Raw genomic sequence first — 16940 nt, forward strand, 5'->3', positions numbered from 1 at the left:
ATTTGTTGAATAGTCTGCAATAAAATATTCAAAATTTTCCCCTAGAAGCATTTTGCTTGGGAGCATTGATGATGTGATTTCCCTTCCTTGAGCAAACTTTTAACATATAAGTAAACCGTTTCTATCAGATACATTTTTTTAAGGAGTGTAAATGTGAGAGGAAGATGCAAAAATCCAGTAAATATTTATACACATCTGCACAGAACACTTCTGACAAAATCCAGATTTCCTTTTGTTTGTGGCAAACTCAATTGATAAAAATCCTTCTACCGAGTGGAGCTGATCATAAATTTCAATGCTGAATTTGATCATGCTCCTAGTTTATACAAAGGTCATCTGGCCTAAGCCTGGTTCTGAATTGTGAATTAGGAGTCACTTGAACTGGAGACTGAAATTTCCTGACAGAAATTTCCAGTACTTCTCATACACCTTAAACTTATCACTGATTTTTTTTAAACTTCTAAATGGGAGACATAGTTGTGATTTCTAATAAAAGTCTTTTAAGAATGTTTTAGGCCTATAAGAACTTTGATATTTTACTGTAATTTCTTTCAAAATCACTATTTGCATGAGTCCTAATCAATACTATGAAAATAAATGTGCATCCAAATTATTTGCTTATTCTTTAATCCTCAGTAAATCACTGTCATCTGTAGCAAGAAAACCTCTAATAAATGTCAATTAAATGACTAAAATTACATATCTTGGTACTCTTTCTTCTAGGAGTTTATAATGAGAGACCAACACAATCAGAGTTGATATGCATTTTCCAACCAATCTGAGAGCCGGACCAGGGTGCTGGAGCCTCCCTGATGTGCCAGGCATCGCTGGATGGCAAGAGGTTGGCAGAATCAGAGAGGCTGGAGCAGGAGGGAGGCACTAGACGTACTGGGACTCTGAATCGTGATACTTCTTTTAACATATAAAATATTTCTCACAACAACCCAATAAGGTAGATACTATAACTTCTATTATACAGATGAATAAACCAAGGTTTACAGAGGTTAAATAATTAGCTTAAATTTATTTAGTTATAAAGTGGTTGGGTTTCCCTGGTGGCGCAGTGGTTGAGAGTCCGCCTGCCGATGCAGGGGACGCAGGTTCGTGCCCCGGTCTGGGAAGATCCCACATGCCGCGGAGCGGCTGGGCCCGTGAGCCATGGCTGCTGAGCCTGCGCGTCCGGAGCCTGTGCTCCACAATGGGAGAGGCCACAGCGGTGAGAGGCCCGCGTACCGCAAAAAAAAAAAAAAAAAGTGGTGAGTCCAGGAGTTGAGCAAAGAATTGTAGAACTTCAAATCTCCTTCTCTTAACTACCATAATATTCATGGCAATACAACCAGATCTGGATACATAACAGAGGCACACAAATACTGTCAAGAATCTTCAAGACTAGAATAAACAAAGGTTTTGAAAAACGCTAGGGACCAACAACAGGCTTTCTTAACTGAATGCATTAAGAGCAAGGAACTTGAGACACTGGTTGGCAAGATAAACAAAACAAAACACCACATATTAGACAATGATATAGAGGTATAGGGCAGAACTGTTCAGCTTCAATTTTACCGCACTAAGAAGAGATCCCACTAACCTTCTTAAGGTAGCTCTCAGAGCTCAGTTATATCTTTGGTGCAGAGCCCTAGGTGTCCTGTAGTGCAGCTACTGCCTAACAGAGTCGCCCCCCTCTTCATCTACCTTAGACACATCCTGTATTAAGATCAGAAAATGAATAAACAAATCTTCACATTTCTAATCTTTGAAGATGGTTAGAAATAAGACTTTTTCAAGGCTACTCCGTAAGAAATGAGCTAGGTGTTCATATTTTAAATACTGCATGTTATACCCAAAACAATATTTTTAATAAACAGGACAGGTGAAAATTAATATTTGTATGCCAATTATTTGTAGTGCACAAAGGCATATTCTTCTTCATACTTATTTCTTCTCTCACAAAAGAGAAAATTAACTTTGTAGTATGCTCTAAGTAAAAATAATTTGTTAAATACACAAATTGCAAAATTGTAGGATTTATTTTAATTCACAGAGTAAAATGTCTTTTGGAATGTTCTAATGTGAATAAATCCAGGTTACCATGGCCAAAAAAAAAAAAAAAAAAATAGAAATGAAAGAAAAGAGAAGAAAAGTGATAAAGAATTGGGATAGCACATACAAAGCAAAATAGTAGAGTACAAAATTGAATGTCAGGCCTGGAAACTGTTAGAGAGGTATGCACTTATGAGAAACCAACTGTGAAATGTCTTTTTGTGGTCTGTATTTTCATTTTTTCTTGTAAGAGAAATATTTAGAATCTTTGTGGTCTGTATTTCATTTTTTCTTATAAAAGAAATACTTAGAATGGCACAAACAATCCATTCTGATCTGAACTCTTGGGGAAAAAATTCAAATATATTAAGCATGTGATAGAACTGAATGATTCCGGAAAGAGATTTGTGTTAGTCTGATTTTTAGATTCATATTTAATAACATTTTTGTTGTATAGAAAGTTGATGATGATGTTCTACCATTAACAGAACATGTACTGGGAGATATGTTTTTTTCTAGAAGTGATGGATTTGTGTTCATAAAAACACATTTTGGGGAACATCATCCTTGGAAACAGTAAAAAAAATATTTGCAAGGCAAGGATGAGGGAGGCTGGCTGCAGCCCTAGAAGAGAGGAGAGTTGAAGCACAAAGGATAAAAACCATAAATTAAAAGTGAACCATGTGCTCTGGAAGTTCAAAGTAGAAAGGGCCCACTGAGCATTTATTTGCTCCTGGATTTGTGGAGAGAGACAAGGGGTATGGTGTCAGACTGTGAAAATGTAAAGACCCTGTCACTCTTTAATAGCTTCCCATTAAACAGAGAATAACATCTAAAATTTTTATCGTGGCGTACAGTACCCCACAGGATCCACCTCTGCCTGTGACTGCCCCTTCATCTCCTATCATCCTCATCTCTGCTGTGTCTTTCTGTCCTGAAACAAGACAAGACTGCTCTCACCCTTGTGCACCAGGCCTTTGTATTTATGATCTTACCCTTCCTTCTGCCAGGAGGACACCTTTCTCCCAGACCTCTGCATGGCTGACTTTTTTTTTTACTCATCCGAATCTGGGCTCGATTATCGTATCACTCCTTTGAGGGGGTTTCTAGCATGCAAGGTTCCTAAAAGCATTCTCAGTTGTCTGAAAACATCCTTGTACCCTTGGGGCTAGAACTATGCCTGGCACATAGTGGGCACCCACCATGTGATAAATGAAGATGTCATCTGATGTGAGTTCACTGAGGACATCATTTCCCTTTTACTAAATATCATATCTCAAATACAACTAAGATCACATCAACATTTACTGGGAAGCTACATCAACATGCTATTTTTGTTGACCTTATTGTGAATCCCTCCACAGATTTTCCACAAAATCTTCTCTTTGCCATAGTTACCTCTATTTTAGATGTATAATTAAGTTTTTGCACCCAAGGATGGGACTTTAGATTTATCAACAACCAGCTTTATCTTCTTATATGGTATGAGTCACATATGTGTCTCTTGCTTTTCCTGAAGCTACATTGGAACTTACTGTGCCTCCCTATTTCACGTTACTTAAAAATTTGATCAACTGGATTTCTATGTTTCCCGCAAACAGAACTCAGGAGCCCTAAATTAGTCAGCTTTCTAGAAATCTCATGATTTCCTTTACTCAGCATATGAGAAAATTTATTAGAATTTAAAGTAATTTTGGAAACTGAAGAATTCAGGGATGAATTATTTAATAAGGAGTAAGCAGTTCACCTGGAAAATTATAAGACTGGGGTAAACAAATGATACACAGGTGTAGTTCAAGAGTTGAGAATGAATCATCAGTTAATAAGTCAAGGACAGAGCATGTATTCACGTGTTTGTGAATGATGATGAATTTCTTTTTCATTTTCTAGAACATTTCTTGAGCACAATAACATGGATGGTAGGAGATGCAGAGACAAATCACGGGGTAGAAATCAGGAAACATGGTTTCTAATCACACCAGTTAGCCAACTGATGAAACAAAGTTAAGGTAATTACAAATTTGCAAATCTACAAAATAGGGTTAAAAATGCTTACTGATATGCCCTTAGCTTTGTAAGAGCCAAATGAATTAATAACTAGAGAGGACTTTTTGAAAAGCAGATGGTAATTCATCATTAATATTCTTTACAATATTTTGCTATGGCCTAGCATTTTCTAATAACTCTCTATTCAGTCTGAATTCTGAACCCTAACTTAGTACCAAAACGAGTCTCTAAAATATTGCGGTGGATTTTTAAACAAATACACAATTATACACATCTAAATTAGTTTGGGTTTTTCAAAATAATGTTGGTGGATGTTGGCACTGCTCAGAATAATTTTGTTACACATTTTTTTGAACAGTTTATTAAAGTCAGTTTATGGACTGACAGAAAAGGAGACTCATGACTTTGTATACCTAACTCAGTTCAACAACCAACGTTGTTCATGTGGCTTGGCTCTCTTTAGCTTTGTTTATAGGAAATGAGATCCATTCTCAAAGTATGAAGAGTAGTTACTGATGGTATTGAAAACACATTAGCTCTCAAGTGACTATTTCTAATAGTCATTTGGGTGGAAAGTTATGGAATGATTATTAAAAAATTAGTTATGTTAAATCACAATTCATTTCAAATGATAAATTGATAAATTGGAAAGATTCAGAGAAAACCAACATAGAAAACACAATGTTTGGAAAATAATATGTGAAATAAGAATATCTAAACAACTGGGATTTTTTTTAAACTGAATAATAAAAAGGTAAATAGTAGTTTAAAACTTTGGTCAGACATATTAAGATTCTTTGATGAAGAAGTCAAACTAGTAATTAACCATAGCTCTGCATACAATGCAAAAAGGAACAGACAATATAAAGGATCTGGCCAGAGTCGGAAAAAATTTAGCCAAGGAAGTTTATACAAGATCAGAAATTTCATATGGCTAATTGCAAACATCTTAGCTAACTCATGGTTATTTTCTCACATAAAATAGTCATTGTGTGGTAGAGTTACTTTTTCTTATAGTAAAACTGTCATTCAAAAAGATTAGATTTAATTTCAATTAATTTCTTTTGAATCTAGATATTAATCTTTCTATCAAGTGGCGAGTGTGTAATCATTCGAAAGCCTAGCAGGTTTCCATTTAATTTCCTCTGTTTGCTTATAAACAACATTGTTGAACTGCAATCAAGATACTTTTCAAAAATTAAAACCTCTTCCATTAAAGACACCATCCATTAAAGTAATTTAAAATAATGTAATAACTGACACAGTAATTGGAATTTCACTGAATGGATACTATTTTTTTCCTATATATTATTCTACGAATATAGGGTTTCTATTTTTTAAAATAACTATTTGCGTATTGTTCTTAACACTGTACATGAAACACTCATTAAAACTAGGAAACAAGAAACTGCATAGTGAAAAGAAAAAAGTGTCTATTTTAACTAGCTATGTGAAATAATTCTGATGCCATTTAAAATAAGTTTGAATGGTATCAACTATTCTTCCTTCATGTATCATAGCCTGACTTTAAAGTGAAAGATGATTAAATAAAAAAATAAGAAATAATTCAATAAATATATTTTCCGCTTACCCAATAAGAATTTAAAATATAGTACGCAAAATTTTTACCATCTAAAGACCCCCATCTATATAGTTGAAGCACTGCAGTCTTCCTGTGCATTATGACCAAGAGAGAATGTCCATAACGCATCTGCACTCATGTGGAAATAGTGTCATCGTGCTGCTTCAATTACCTCTTTTTCTCTAGTTTCAATAAAATAATACATCTCTTGATCACATTAAAAAATTCCATTTAGCTTGAACTAGCTCCATCAGAGAAGCTAATTATTGTCAAAAATTGATTTGGTTATATAACGCTAGTGAGTGTCTGTCACATGACCATGACTCAGAGCAAATGCCCACTGTACTCCCTCTTTCTGCTGTATTTCAGGATTTTCTATTAACTTCAGTGACAAACCCATACAAAAGAAATGGAATAAAAAAACCCACCCATACAATCTCAATGAAGGCACAGGTCATAATTGGACATGAATGAACTTCCTATAATTTCTGATGTCCTGAATCAAAGTCCTTAAAAGATTGAATTGTAGTGGCAATATCATTAAATTAAATTATAGAAACCCAAAGTAATTCAGTGAAAAAAAAGGTAGTATAGTACTTATATCCTCTATCTATATACAATAGAGGAGAGTGAACATTTTGTGATGAAACCTATTACTAAAAGCAACGGACTCCGTCTGGGTTTCGGTTGCAATAGAAATCCCTAAATAGTTTTTATTAACAGAAATTGTAGACTAGTACTTAAATCAGATGAAGGGGATATAGAATTTATTCTGAAGGCTAGATCTGGGACAAACAACTTAAACTACAAGTTTTTTAAAAAGCCAGTGTTAATTTATTAGTCTTTTCAAACTGTTTTAAAGGGAAATTATTCAAGTTGTTTATTTACTATGCCTTTCCTGAATAACTAATTGGCAGCCAGAAGCAAACTTCCTTTCTTCAGAGTAGCCTTTCAAAAGATTTAAGACCTCAAGAGTTTATGAAGAGTTTGAGAATGTAATTTAACAAAGAGGTATTTATAAATTTCAGTGTTCGGTATCTTAAATTTAATAATAATTTTCACTTAGAATTTTTATAGCTCTAACTTGCATATTCTAACTACTGAGAGCCTATCAAAAAATATGAAAAATAAGATTTCAAAGACACTGGGGTTCACTTAAATAAATTAGAAGTTAGTTGGGTTGACTGACAAAGTAATAAGAGCAGCTACCCAAGAATACACACCCATAATTAGTTTTGAACCTCATTTCTTGGCCAAAGTGTTGCATCTGGTTCTGTTGTAATAGTCATTTTTACTCCAAAGTTGTTCCAGGGAAATGATCTGGAATACTCAAATTATTCTCTAGCTAACTCCTTAGTTTTTAAATAAAACATTAACTGAAGCATTTTTAAGGTAGGGTTATTGGATGCTTTACCACTGAAATGTTAAAATCCTCATCAAAGCAAGTTGTAGAATAAGGTAATAGAAATAAACAGTGCCAATGAGAAATGGTACATTCCTAAAAATTGTAAGAAGACTTCAAAAAGCAAAAAATTGCCCATTAAAATGCAGCCTGAAACCTAAAAGGCATTTTCCATTTTTAAACTGCAAGGTGGTCTACAATATTTTGTGATTTTTATATTTCAGTTAAACTCTCAATTAGCAAAAATTTAAGCAAGTGATGCTATAACCTAAGTATTTTAATTCAATAAAAATTTCCCTGATTCCTTGCCTTCAGTTTTTTGTACAAATATTACCTTTGCAATGAGACGTCTTTTTTTTTTTTTTTTGCTTTTTCACAGCACATATCATCTTACATACAGGATAATATACTTACGTTTCATATTTACTATATTATATCTTTGTCCTCACTAGAATGTAAGTCCCATGAGGTGATGGACTTTTATCTGTTCTACTCACAGAAATATGTATTCCAAATTCCTAGAATAGTGCTAGGCATGTAGATTCTCAATAAATATTTACTGAATGAATAAATGAATGAATGCTTCTCTGTGATACATACTGATTAACAAGAAAAGGATGTTCTATCACACTTATCAAACTTATGAAAAAAATTTTAGCTTTCCATTTTTGAAATGTCAATACTTTTTCTAAAGTCACATAGAAGGTCATGGTTATTAAATTCACTTAAAAATTGAATTTGAAATTGCTACTTTGAGAATAAATCCTTATTCCAGTAGTGCACTCGCCTATCTACATAGTTTATTTATGTGCATCAAGAAAATCAGAATCAAATGTTTAATTTATATCACTATTTCTGTTTATTACTTCTCTTTCTAAACTCCAGTATATCAGCACCATCACACTATTTAAGTACGTATCATCTGTCTGATTATGTCTTGTAAAAAAATGCATCTTGTCAGTACATACTTTACATCTGAGTAGAAACAGAAAGCTAGATTTGATAATATTCCACCTTAAGATATGTAAGTTGATGAGCTCTTCAAGGGAAATATTATAGAACCAGAGAAGGGGAATGAGGTGGGCAGTTAAGAGCCAGTGAACAAATGGCAACAGAGAAATGGGAGGGTGATGATGGAGGGATTTAGGGCCTTGAGGTACACAAAAAAGATTTGAACCAACTGCCAGAGGGAATTTGACGGGACATTTTTTTTAAAAGATGAATAAAAACTGATGCTTACTAGCATGCCAAGGCCCAGCTGACATTAAACACTGTGAATTTGGAGTAAATTCAATTGGCAAAGTTACCTGAATTTCTCTAATAATATTCAGCAACCCAGCAGTATAGAAAATGAAAGGTTAGATTAACCCAGGACTAGGGAGTGGAACAGGGTAAAATTCAGTTACAATGGAAGAGAGATAGAAATATTATACATCTCCACCCCATTCAAATGCCAAGCCAAAATTGTATATTCAGGGATTTTCCCACTCATAACTGTCCTGAATATATCTTAATACTGATTTTAGTTCAAACTTTAGCTAAAATTGGTTTAAAAATATTTTCTGGCTGAATTAAAACGTGACTAAAGCTAATGACACATAATTGATACATAATCTGTAATTTTATATCAGTTAAAGCCTATGTGTGGAAATTTACCTTTTTAACAACATCAATTGGGAGTCAATATTTTACACAGTTGGGAAGTTTCTGGGCCATTCCTAGCCAGAGCTGAAGGGGCAGTGCTTTGGCAGCCACTTTTTAATACCATGTTGACCTTCTCATCCCCTCTTCATAATCTGGTTTAAAAAAATGACAACTCGAGCATACTCATTTAAAAATTTCATTCAACAAATATTTAATGTGTTTTTCCTATACCCTGGTCAATACATCAGGTGATCAGTGTTCTAGGATGAGGCCTGGAATGAAAAGATACATTGAGCCAAACAGATTTCCTCTTTTGAAAATCTGAGCCAACAGATACTAAGCTGGTGAGGTATTTCATGTAGAAGGTGGAGCTGAAAGACCACCATGTGGAATGGGTCCATGATGAGCATGTGCTAGGCCGAAGCTCAGAGGAGGCAGGAACAAGGAGTAAGTCCTGGAGACAAAGGATTCAACAGAGCTATAGATTCCTTTGAGGGAGAAATCACATGGCTCACAAAAGAGATGGAAAAGGTCTCTGCCCAGAACTGCCCCATTGGTTCTTGCAGTTCCTGTCTCCATTAAAATATAGAATACAATAGGCTTCATTATCTTCAAGTAGTTTGAATGAGTCTCTGCTTCTTGATCCAAGATGAGCCTAAGCAGAAACTGCAATTTGAGTGATTATTTCACCACACGTTGTTATGAAGACACAAAGTACTCTATATATTCATATACCAGGGTCCATAAACTGAGTGCACATCTGTGTTTGGAACATATCATGTTATTTATTTTTCTATGTTCCCACATTTCTTCTCTTCTTTGAATCCTTACTCTAAGAATTAACTTGTAGCCTGAACATGTAAGCTTTGAGTAGATGGGGAAGATCTGCCTATTACTGCTACTCCATCTTAGAGGTTCTGGGAGGGGGACAGGCAGTATGACCAGTTGGAAGAGCATTGGCTTTGCAGTCGAGAAACTCAAGGTTTTAGTTCTGGCTTTAGTGCTAGTCATGTGACTTTGGCTATACTACTTTCATCCTCCAAGCCTCAGATGATGTCAAAGAAGTATAAAATGATTTCACTCTCAGGTAGGCATGGAAATACTGTATCTAGCAGTAGGTAGAATCAGCACACGGTAGACAGTCAACAATTTCCTCCCCTCATGTGTGACTCGCCCAAGCTCACATGTCTGGAAATGAGCAGGAGTCCTTTCTGGAACTCACTCATAATGCATTTTTATCCTTGAGTTCATGTACTCCTCCATGTTCATGAAAATAAATTCAGGTGATATTCAAGCCTAGACATCCATTATCTTCCAGATTCTTCTTGAAGATACTGCTCTGTATTCTCCCTTCATTTCTGATGCCCACAAGTCCCTTCTTTTATCATTTCCCTTCTTCTTAAGGACATTCTTTCAGTCATTCTTTTAGTTATGCTTCCTGGAAATAAATCCTTAGTATTTCTTGAGTTAAGAATGTCTTGTTTTATCTTTCCTTCTTGAAGGAAATAGGATTATGGGTTGATAGTTCTTTTCTTTCAACAGTTGAAAATTTTGTCTCACTTTCTGGACTTGCTGTTTCTGATGATGAGAAATCTATTGTCATTATAATTGTTTGCTCCTTATAGGTAAGATGTCATTTTTTTCTTGCTTTCAAGGGCCTTTTGTCTTTAGTTTTCAGAAGTTTGATGATGATGTGTTTTGGTATGGGTTTCTTTGGATCTCTCATGTTTGAGATGCATTCAGCTTCTTGAATCTTGTAGGTTTATGTCTCTTGCAAAACTTGGGAAGTTTTCAGACATTATTTCTTTTTCATCCCCTCCTTCTTTGACCTCTCCTCTGGCACTCTAACATGAATATTACACTATTTGTTATACTCCCACAGTTCCGTGAGACTCTGCTCATTTTTTTCCTTTCTGTCTTTTTTCTCCCTGTTTTTCAGATTGGTTAATTTCTACTGCTCTATCTTCCAGTTCACTGATTATTTCTTTGTCCTCCCCATTCTTTTGTTGAGCCCATCAACTGAGTTTTGTATTTGTTATTATATTTTTCAGTACTGAAATTTCCATTTGGTTCTTTATATCTATGTCTTTTTTGAGACTTTCCATATTTTCCATTTGCTTCAAGCCTGTTTGTAATTGCTTCTTAGAGCAACTTTATGATGTCTGCTTTAAAAATCTTCATCTGGGCCTCCCTGGTGGCGCAGTGGTTGAGAGTCCGCCTGCCGATGCAGGGGATACGGGTTCGTGCCCCGATCCGGGAGGATCCCATATGCCGCGGAGCGGCTGGGCCCGTGAGCCATGGCCGCTGAGCCTGTGCGTCTGGAGCCTGTGCTCCGCAACGGGAGAGGCCACAACAGTGAGAGGCCCGCGTACCGCAAAAAAAAAAAAAAAAAAATCTTCATCAGATCGTTCTAAATCTCTGTTATTGCTATCTTGGTATTGGCATCTATTAATTGTCTTTTACCGTTCAGCTTGAGGTCTTCCTGGGTCTTGGCATGATGAGTGATTTTCAATTAAAACATTGACATTTTGGGTATTATGCTAAGGGACTCTTCATCTTATTTAAACCTTTTGTTTTAGCTGGCTTTTTTGGATACCATTCTGGCAGAGGAGGGCAAGGATGCTGCCTCATTACTGTCCGGATGCCCTACCTGTCCTTCGTTGACACCTGAGGGACATAACTCCTTGTTACTGCCAAGAGAAGATAGGAGTTCTGGCTCCCCTCTAGGCCTCATCTGATACCAGGGGGCTGTGACGGGGGGGACAGAGTGGCCTTGTTACCGCTGGGTGGTGATAAAAATCCTGACTCTCCATTAGACTTCCTCTGACAAGACCCCGGGGTGGGGGAGGAGAAGGGACACCTCATTACTGTCAGGGGGGTGGAAGTCCATGCCTCCCACATATGGGAGCTCATTATTGCCCAGGAGCGATGCTGGGCGCCTTGTTACAGCCTCCTGAGGCTGGAAGTATAAGACCCATGCTTGTCCTTTGCTTGTGTGGACAGGTGTGGCGCTGCAGTTTTTAGCTGTGGTGTTTGACTAGAGAAGAGCAGTTATGGTCTAAAACTTTTCTGTCTTGTTAGACTGCCCTTTCCTGGTTCTCTGGCTAGAAAGAGTAGGGGTTTTTTGCCTGCACCTGTTGTTTCTGGGTTGCTGGCTTCTTTGGCTCCAAGTCTGGGATATATGAGGCAAAAAGAAAACCCAGGAAATTCTCCACTGTGTTGTGCCTTGGGTCCTGAGATTCCTAGCCAGACTGCCTTCTTCCCTCCTTTCAGAGTCTCTTTATGTTCGTTCTAGATATATAAAGGTTTTTAATTGCACTTACTCAGAAGCATAGGGAAAAGTATACCTACTCCATCTTCCTGGAAGCAGAAGTCCTCCTCCATTAGCATTCTGATATATGTTATTTACAATTTATATTTCATAACAGGATGTTAATTCTGATTGTTAAATTGGCAACACAAGATACTGCACTCCACTTTCTTGCCAGAGAATATAAGTGATGCTAAACACTCTGTTCCCTAATTACCATCAATGTTAGGTAGTAAGCAGCCATATTAAAGTGGGATTTACCTCAGAGGTCACAGTCTAGTCCTCATATGAAAAATTTTACCTGGGTCATGTCAGACCATCCAAACCTGCATATCTGGTCCCTGAGAGAAATGCTTATGCTATAAAGTGCTGAGGCACTGTACTGCATCTATGTTGAACAGCATTATAATATAAAACGCAAGTGTATAAATAATAAAAAATTAAGTAATTTCTAAGTTATTTGTAGAGGGCTAATAAGAGTATGATGTACTACATCTCAAAGTATCACTTTATGAAGACAATGGGTGATTTTCCCTCAGCTTTGTACCACAAGAAGGTAAACAACCAATTTATTTCTATATTTTGAAAGCTGTGATTTCTTTGTTTGGCTACCAGGAAGTTCACAGTCAAGTTTGTTAATGCCTCCAGTACCATATGGCATACATTTTGTGTATTGGCCTTGCCCTTGGCTTCTTTTATTTTTCAATCAAGATTTTACTTTTACCCAGAGTTCCTCATATATTTTGTTTTTATTCAGTAGTACAGTATACATTTTGGGACGTGATCTCATTTATTTTAGAAACATACAGGTGAACAAATATGTTAAAAAAAAATAGAGGGTTTGTAAGCCCTCAAAAGGACAGGAAATGAACCTCAGGTTTGTTCTCAACTCGTAATAGAAACTTAATGAGTGCCATGCTTTTGATCCCTCAAGGCCTCTTTCTCAAGAGACCCTACAAGAACACACTTGTCACATAATTTTCACTTCATTTGTTAGACGGAGTTTTGTGAAGGGACAGACAAACACAAGTACTACCTGGAGGACCGAAGCACCACTGTGGAGAAACTGAAGACCACTTTCAGCTGAGTCAATTCCACCAGCAGCCAAAATGGGATATCCAGGCAAAGCGTGAGCAATGGTGGTCACAGCTCTCAAAGCAATAGGTCTGATGGCTGTGCCTACAGAAAATGAGGATGATTGATGGTTAGTATATTGACCACTTGAGCATATTGCCTTATAATCACTATCACGTGATGGCAGTGTTGTACTAGACAAAATTCAATTTTATCTCTACTTAAGATATATACGTATGTAATATACAAGCATTGCTATGTTTCAAAGTATGTTAATTTGTAAATGGATGTGTACTTATTTTAAGGACTTTGATGCTATTATTGCATGCAGGCATGTTATGCAAGTGGGTATAGCAACTCTAGAACTCTCACATAAAATATATACATATCACAATTTGATATACAGTAATGTGTAAAAGATTGTATGGAACACTTGAGCATCTGTTTGAAAAAGAACAAGGAATAGCAGATTTTGTAAAAGTAAAACAATCACATACAGTGCATAAATAGACATACAGCTCTGTTATGTTTCCGCGAAGTATAAAGCAGCTGGTGTGAATAGAGATACTGCAAAAACAAGCAAGGTGCTGATGAACTTACAGATTCCATATTGCATTTTACATGTATTTCCCAAAATCTGATAGTGATTTTACTCAAACATAGTGAGCCTAATCTAATTTTTCATACATTAGAACATTTTAATCAAGTTAAAGAGAATTTACTAGAATTCAGTAATTAGAGTATGCGTTTGAGTTTGTATACATTATTTAACCAAACATTACCAATACATTATTTGCTAATTGTAATAAAGGCTGTATGGATGGACAGAACACTCTGAGGTCATTTTTTACATGATTATACTGTATAAGGCTGCTTAGACTCTCAAGGGTTAACCCAATCGGGAGTAAATTAATGCTCTCATAACATAGTAATATAATTTGATATTTCTGATGTACTCTCATAAGTCAGTGGTCCTTTAAAGGCATTTTCTTAAGTAAAAATAGTTCTTTTTGTGCAACAATGTGGCATTGCCTCAAATAAGGGCTCCACAAACAACAAAACAAGCAAAGGGTAAAATAAGCCTCATGTGGTGCGTACTCTGGCATCTCCTCCACCACCACAAGCATCCTTACCAGCATTCTCAATATGTATTCATTGGTGCTCCTATTAAGGAAGCACAAAGAGCTTTCATTAAAATCGGTGGTTTTCTATTTATCTTGTTCATTTCAGATGAAACTGAATATACATGTAAACTAATGTTTTAGCACTCAACACCAAAAATGTTTGTGGAAATGTCTACTTGGTGCTCTGACACCTAAAAAATCTTCCTCTAGATAATAGAGTTCCTTAGTCAAGAATATTCAATGCTGACACTTCAGGATTCCATAACTGACATTTAAATACAAGGTAGTAAGTTAGGGCAAATTAGAAACTGAACATTAAGATTCTATTTCTATTTCAAAATATTTATCAGTGACTTCTTCTTAGTCTATATGTTTTAAGCATAAAAAAGGCTAACAGTGGACAGGAGAATGCATGGAAAGAATACACACACACATATTTATAGAAACATATCTTTAGCTATACTAAAAAGAAATTCAAGAGTAAAAGTTAGAGGAAAGCATTTTTAAGTTAAGTTGTAACTTAAATAAACCTTTTAGACAGACATACAGCTATCTTGGCATAATCTAACTAATATGGTCAATATATGCTAAGTTGATGGCTCCTTTACACACATGTTACTTTGAAGTAATAAAGAAATATTGGGATTCTTTTTTTTTCTTATTTAGTTGACCCTGGAGAGTAAAGGAAATTTTTGCTAAGCAGATAAATAATTTATTTCTAACTGCACTGTTAGAAGACTACCATTAACACTAAGGGGTAAAATTTCAAAGTGGTACACAGGGATTTGGCCACATATTCCAATTGATATTAATGGACATCAAATGGCAAAATCTCAGAGCACAGCTTTGAAAATTTAACCAGTTACATTTAAAGGGCAACATTATTACACAGGTGTTAAAAAACATCAGTAAATCCTCAGTGGCATTTGAAGATGTTCAATTAGGTCAATAAGACATTTTCTATTTGATGTTTTTCTTCTTTTTAAAAACTTTTCTAATTTACCTAATGAACATGAAAACCTTTCAAACTAATAAAGGTATCTTTTCAAATTAAGGGTAATTATGTTCTCTGAGGAAATGGGATCCAAAAATGAAGAAATGGATCCTTCTGTTGCTGGGTAATAGTAAATTCAGTTTTAATTTCCATTATAAATTCCATTTGATTGGTTTTCTTTATAACTCAATTGATTTAGTATGAAATATAATCTACCTGTTCTCAGCATTTTTATGGGGAATAGATTTTAAAAATGACTTTTATTCGCCATGAAAGGTTTTTGGAAGGAAACTGAAGGTATGTAAAAGGATCTTTCTAAATTGTTATACAGAAATTTCTTTTTAGTTTTAAAGTGACAGAAATGAAAAAATAATAGATTCAATATAAAAATAAAACTTTTGGTGTGAAAGAAATACATACATCAATACCATATGAGATTGTACATATGTTAATTAAAATGCATACAGATTTCCAGAATCACAGTTATTGAGATAAGAATTTTTAAAACTTTGTCGCTGCTACAGTAATTAATGATTTTAGACCAAAGACCAGGGAGGAATAAGCCAGTTGAGAAGCTCAAGGAATTAAAAGTGGACTCCATCCTAAAGGAAACAACAAGGTTTAAATCAAAAAATTGAAATCCTATAAGCTTAAATTAATTAATAGGCAACGTGCAATTTAAATTAAGCCTTCAGCTACATGGGGTAACCAGATGAACCTGATGGGAAATTAATTACATCAAGTCTTTCTGTTTCAACAGTGTGGGAGGCGCCAATGAAAGTCAGCCATTCTGAATCCCCACATTTTGAAACAAGCTGCAGGTTCAAACAAACAAAAAGTGAACTAGACCTTTGAGTTCCAACATTGCTGTGAAGAGTCCTGATTTGTACCAAAGTGGCCCTAGCAGAAAACCTGGGGGACTAGAATGAACTTTTGGTATCTAATCAATCGAGGCCCTCCATATAGTCACATCTTAAAATGCAAATCAGTATGTTGAATTCATAGATCTTTGATAAAATTCACATTACATTTGATTGATTCATGATCTAGAAAAATATTTCAGTAAGTCAGCGATGTTGAATTCAAAGGTAACCAATCTGAATTCAATGATTTTTTTTCTTAAGAAAATACTTTCTTATTTTAATTGCAATTTCAAAAATGCTACCATTAGTAGTAGTATTACATATTGATATGCAAGTAAGAATTAATGTATTATGACTTAGGTTCCTTACTCAGGCCTCATTTATCCATTCATCTGTTCATCTGTCTATTCAAGAAATATTAAGCACCTGTGCCTTCTTTTAAAAAAGACGTAATTGTAACTGAATTGGAAAAGCTTAAAAGACAATCTCAGGTAATCAGTTTATGTTGTAACCATATTGTCACCCAGGGTGGATACCCAAAACACCAGCCTCAATGATCTTAGGAGGTAGTTTCAAGGTAAATAATATGAGTTCAGTTATTCATTCTGTACACATCCCATTAGGAAAGCTTCACATTCATTTAAACATCATATATTTTATAATTACTATTAATATAAACTCTAGAAAGAAGGGAATTTGAGGATGAATTAGTTACATCCGAGAGACAACAGGGTCAACTTCTTAGGTTCAAATTCTAGCTCCACTATTTACAAGCTCTGTAATCTTGTGAAAATTTCTTAATCTTTTCATCTATAAAATAATAAAATTATAATAACTTCATAGAGCTGTTTTGAGGATTAAATTATTTAATATATATAAAGGGCTAGCACATAATAAAGA

The 16940-nt window shown here is 35.3% G+C and overlaps 1 protein-coding gene across 1 annotated transcript in view; it reads right to left on the reverse strand.

Moving 5' to 3' along the window:
• Nucleotides 1–16940, reverse strand: part of DPYD (dihydropyrimidine dehydrogenase) — a gene marked incomplete at both ends in the record, with an annotated part of 823320 nt that overhangs the window by 128707 nt on the left and 677673 nt on the right. Inside the window, one exon of the mRNA XM_079721437.1 lies at nt 13022–13164. Coding sequence (XP_079577563.1) covers nt 13022–13164 — 143 coding nt within the window. The remainder of the gene's footprint in view (nt 1–13021; nt 13165–16940) is intronic.

The sequence above is a fragment of the Hyperoodon ampullatus genome (genome assembly GCF_949752795.1).
Source record: "Hyperoodon ampullatus genome assembly, chromosome: 2".
NCBI lineage: Eukaryota > Metazoa > Chordata > Mammalia > Artiodactyla > Ziphiidae > Hyperoodon > Hyperoodon ampullatus.